At 39.5% G+C, this 3,291-nt stretch overlaps 1 protein-coding gene across 1 annotated transcript; it reads right to left on the bottom strand.

The window, feature by feature from the left end:
* Positions 1–137: 137 nt before the first annotated feature.
* LOC104072749 (beta-hexosaminidase subunit beta-like) lies at positions 138–3,239 on the bottom strand (the record flags this gene model as incomplete). The annotated part of the gene is made up of 3 exons (XM_009572301.1): positions 138–322; positions 2,750–2,854; positions 3,071–3,239. Coding segments are annotated over 3 exons (338 nt in total), but the record flags the coding sequence as incomplete, so codon positions are not given.
* Between the last annotated feature and the right edge of the window lie 52 nt (positions 3,240–3,291).

Here is a 3,291-nt window from a genome sequence, read left to right as displayed (position 1 = left end):
CCCTTCCGATTCTCTCCCTGTACCACAGCGGGGGGGGAGTGAGTGAGTGAGTGGCTGCATGGTATTTGGCTGCCTGCCAAGTTAAACCACGACACCCTATTTCTAATGAAAGCTTTTCAGTTTTACTCCAACAAGAATGTCCAATAACTTTATTTTTAAAGTGAAAATCTTAAGTCTTGGTTCAAATATCAAACTGCATGTACATATATTCATACCCCAGAGGCACTTCAGGTTGTTGACTGGAAGTCTTTGCAGCAGTTACTGCCCTCTTGCTTCATGGGCACAGTATCCAACAAACACAGGTTCAGCCGCTATGCCACGGCTGTTAAAATAAAGTGGAAGGTATATGATTATAATCAAACAACTGGCTGGCTGTGTAGGCAGGAAGAAAGATACTGGCACTCTATCTTAATCTTTGTGTAAACAAAACTACTTCCAAGAAATAACAGATGGCCTATTTAGGGAGTGAAAAAGGGCCCTGCTCTACTGTTGATTATACTTCAGTTAAGTACAGTTTTCTGTTTAAATCAGATGTACCAGGCTATTAGAAAACAGGTTGAAAAGCTTAAATTCAGGGGCTAGTTGTCTCTATGTTCTGCAAAATCTATTGCTTTTATTAAAGAGAAGTCATAAGAAAGTAAAAATAGGAATCAGTTGACAGTTGCACACTCCCCTTGCCCCCAACTCCAATGTTTCCTTCATATGCAGCTCTAATTATGTCATTTTCATTCGTTTGGGGACCCAGTTTTAGTAAACAGGATTTTTTCCAGCTATGCTATCATAAATTATTCAGTTCTTATACAGCTTTAAAAACAAAGAAACAAAAACCCCCCTGTAGCTTATGATGGTGCAGTAAGATAGTATAAAAAGATGTTTCAGAGTTAAAGTAATTGTAGTTAAAATACTGCTTCTTGGATATTCAAGAGCTAGATAGTACTGCTACAGTGATTTGTAGGATAATATATACTGGTGTTTAAATTGCACTTAAGAGCTGCAATGGAAGAAACTGAATAATGAAATAGCTCAGCTGAACGATTGCTTGCCCTTAAGCAAGGCCTACTCTTAGTAAAAGACAGGGTTGTCTCTGGAATATACACCGCCCTTTTTGTTTCCCGTCTCCCATCACTATTTCTCTGCAATTTGGGCTGCTGTATCCTACAGGAAGCTGAGTTTAGATCTGAATAGCAGCTGCTGCTTTCATGGTACTATTTCAACAGCAGTGGCCTTGGCCTTGGATAGGCAGAGCTATCATTCCTCCAGTGACCGTGATCTAGCTGCTACAAAGTTCTGCCTACCCATTCTCTCACTCCCTGATACCCAGCTGCAGAGCAAGCCAGAGCTGTTCATTCTACTTGGAAAGGCTCCTTGGCCTACTACAACTGCCATGGTCTGTATATACCATGTATAAAAATGTTAGAAGGGACATTGTCCTTTGTCCACGCTCTAAGACTTTACAACAGCCTGACTGATTAAATCAGTGCTTTGAGTTCACACAATGCTAAGGAAGACCTGTATACACTAAAGACAACAGAACTGTAGCTCCAAGGAATGCTCATTTCATCAGTGGAAAGGGAATGGTTTCCTCTAGTGTTTTTCTGGTTCAAAGCCTATATAAAAGGAATTGTTTTCAAGAGGACACATCCTTTGTCTATTTATAACAGGAATTGTCCACCGTAAGTTTATATGCCAGCAAAACACTTTTAGTACCAGGAAGTAGTTTAAGGAGAAAGTGTGCAACAAGTACAGGGAGTAATCCTGAGTCTGCCCCTGCATTCTGCATCTCTCATGCTAGCACTACCAGAGCAGCTGCAGTCATCTGGATCAACTCCCTATACAGCAATACAAGTGCCAGCGTTAAGGAAGACGATGGAGATGCAGCAATAGTTAACCAGGTCCAGGAATAGCGTGGCTTAGTTCACACTAATCCTAGAAGTACAGCCACTGTACACTTCACTATTCAGTTGTATCAGTGTTTTCTCAAAGCCCCATCAAGAGATGCACCATCCTGTTAAGTGATAGGACGTAAGTTTTTAAAGCCCTTTAATCTTGTTTTTGATATGTATTTGTTAACTTTCTCTTAATGTATCTATTTTTCTCATGACTGAGGGAGCTAACACAATTTACATATAGCTATTTTCCTACAGCATTATTTTAAGCCAGCTTGAAATAAGCCCAGGAAGTCAAAACTTACAAGTCTTTCAGTCACTCTTAACTTGATTAAAGAGCTAGTTTAGACTGTAAGCTAAAAGTGAGTGATTCTGACAGATAATCATGCTAAGAATAGTTCGCTCAAGCTCCCCTCTCATGCAAACAGCTCCATTTGATTGCCTGCTGCATTTCTTTAATTATTATTTATAATAAACAACAACTTTTACAAAAAGTCTGCTTTTTCTCCTGTCTATGTACTCCTCTCACATACCCTTTAATATCCTTTTTGTTTGAATTAAGTCAATCATGATGTCATTTTTTCCTTTAGAGGAAAGAGAGACATTGATGAGTTCTAGTATTTCACTGAAGAAAGTTAATGAGTTCTGAAAATGTTAGCTGCATATCTGTCTAGAACTCCTGTCTTAGTGTATCTGTTCTTCCTCTTCTGTGGATACAAAAACACATGGCATGACATTTACACAGTCAAATTAGACTGCTAGTTCTCCTTCCTTCACTTCCAGGCCAGCAGTTTGGGCCTGTACTTGAACTCCAGTGGTTGTAAGGCATGAGAACCAAGCTTTACTATAGCTATTAATCTTACCGGAGCATGCGGCATCGATGATTAGTCAGTCTTTTATAGGCATCCTGCAAGTTGGTCACATTCATGCTGCTCCAAAGTCTTTCCCCTACAGCACTTGCTCGAGGCCTGTAAAGATATACTGAGTTTTAGAGTAGGTATGGTCTATAACCAAGAATGGATTAAAATTTTTAATACCAGGTCTTATATATCCAGAAGCATCAATTTTATAGCTGCTCAGGGTCAGCAGGTTCAGCACTGTTACCACTAACATACAGTCCGGTTGGATTAATTAATGCTCCTTGTAGCTGACTTTCTAAAATCTAACGATAAAGCAGTTCATACCATAATCTTGGTGTGAGGTTAGTTGCATCCACAAATTCCCCCCACAGGCAGGCTTCTCCACCTATTAAAAGCTTTTTCTGCTTTTCAGATCCTAGGAATTCAAAGCAGAAAGTTAGAATTTCTATTTGCCCAGAAGATGGGCATATATCAACAATTTCATTTTCCAATACTGAGAGAGAGATTGATGTTGTTTCATAGAATCATTAAGGCTGGAGAAGACC

The sequence above is a fragment of the Fulmarus glacialis genome, unplaced genomic scaffold, assembly GCF_000690835.1.
Source record: "Fulmarus glacialis isolate BGI_N327 unplaced genomic scaffold, ASM69083v1 Scaffold44572, whole genome shotgun sequence".
NCBI lineage: Eukaryota > Metazoa > Chordata > Aves > Procellariiformes > Procellariidae > Fulmarus > Fulmarus glacialis.
Note: the sequence above shows the minus strand (reverse complement) of the source record. Positions and strands in the feature narration are given on the sequence as shown.